This window comes from Pinus tabuliformis, chromosome 2_2 (assembly GCF_031772625.1).
Source record: "Pinus tabuliformis cultivar Carrire ecotype Pingquan chromosome 2_2, CPIR1, whole genome shotgun sequence".
In the NCBI taxonomy this organism is placed as follows: Eukaryota; Viridiplantae; Streptophyta; class Pinopsida; order Pinales; family Pinaceae; genus Pinus; species Pinus tabuliformis.
Window position 1 is genome coordinate 872,755,775 of NC_142300.1, and position 1,560 is coordinate 872,757,334.

A 1,560-nucleotide genomic window follows, 5' to 3' on the forward strand; every position below is an offset into this window, starting at 1 on the left:
TAACAACTTGAGATTCTCATTTAGTAATTAACATGATATAAAATTGTCATGATTGAAGTGATATGGAATTGTTTAAATTAAAATATTCAAAGTTAAATCTCCCCTGGTTAGACTCCAAAGGTATACTGGTAACTATTAAACATGTTTGTTAATATTAAAAGCTTAACTACCAAACATGTTTATTAATATTAAAAGCTTAACTACCAAACATGTGTGTTGATATTAAAAACTATAACTTAATTAAGCTTCCAACATTCAATAACATTAAAACCCAAAGATAAAGATATAGAGATAGTGAATCCAATTTTTTTATTGATATTAAAAACTATAAATTAACTATCCTTCCAACATTATACAAATTATTAATTCAAATTTCAATTTAAATAAATATTTAAAATTCTATTTATTTAAACATTTATATATATATAATGATATATAATAATTTAAGCTATTCAAAATAAATTATACATTTTAAAATATAATCTATCATTGATTATATCATTATACATTTTAAAATATAATCTATCATTGATATATCATTTTATTAATGCTTTTTTTATATAGACGTAAATTTTTGCTCCCTTGTATTTTTTGGAATGTCAAAATATTCCTTTTAAAATATTCCAGTGGCAATGGCCAAGAATTCTGGAATTTCACAGCCAGCAATCCGGAGTTCAACGCCATCTTCAACGCAGGCATGGTGTCCCTCACAAAGGTCGGTATGACTGAGATCTTGGCTACTTACGATGGCTTCAAAGACGTTAATGCGCTGGTAGACTTGGGCGGAGGGCACGGAGAAGCGTTGAGTCTCATAACTGCTGCATATCCTCATATCCACGCCATCAATTATGATCTTCCTCACGTCATCGCAACTGCACCCCCTCTCCCCGGTAATCCTAATTCAATTTCGCAACCTTCTTTTTTATATGTTGATTTCTGTTCCATTTATCTACTTCAATGCATAAATCCTCTGCAAGTTGTTCAGAATACACTGAATTATATTTAGATAACCACCCATCTTTATTTATCTCTTTATTATTCTATTTAGTTATGTTATTTTTCTTATGTGGTTCATTCATTAATCTGGTAAATTACATCCACTAACAACATGTACCTGCTATTTGGAAAAATCAAGATAAATAATCACCCTACATAATCACGTCACACGGCACAGCATGAGATTTCGCAATATTGTTTCACGTCACAGCATGGGATTTGGGCATGTTGTTTTAATCGTATTGTCATTCACACAGGCATACAACATATCAGCGGAAACCTGTTTGAGAGCGTACCCTCCGCAGATGCGATATTTATGAAGGTGAGAAATACTGTTCGTTAATCTGGCGGATCTTCTTCCTACGTTAATTATGTGATAAACATTTAATTTTGATTTATCTATCAAAGATGTTACTACTATACCTAATTTATAAGTTTGTTTTGGATTTGTCAATGAAAGCATTTCCTACATATCTGGGACGACAAACACTGTTAGGAATATTAATTCCAACTGCCATACAGCAGCAGCGAGCTGCAATAGAGGACTTACAAAGAGTCGGCTTA

General features: G+C 31.4%; 1 protein-coding gene across 1 annotated transcript; it reads left to right on the plus strand.

Moving 5' to 3' along the window:
* The first annotated feature begins 635 nt into the window (after positions 1-635).
* LOC149195762 (isoflavone 3'-O-methyltransferase 4-like) lies at positions 636-1,357 on the plus strand. Its single transcript, XM_089408792.1, has 2 exons — positions 636-890; positions 1,254-1,357. The coding sequence occupies exons 1-2, from the start codon at positions 698-700 to the stop codon at positions 1,337-1,339; spliced, it is 279 nt and encodes a 92-aa protein (XP_089264918.1). The 5' UTR covers positions 636-697; the 3' UTR covers positions 1,340-1,357.
* The last annotated feature ends 203 nt before the right edge of the window (positions 1,358-1,560 follow it).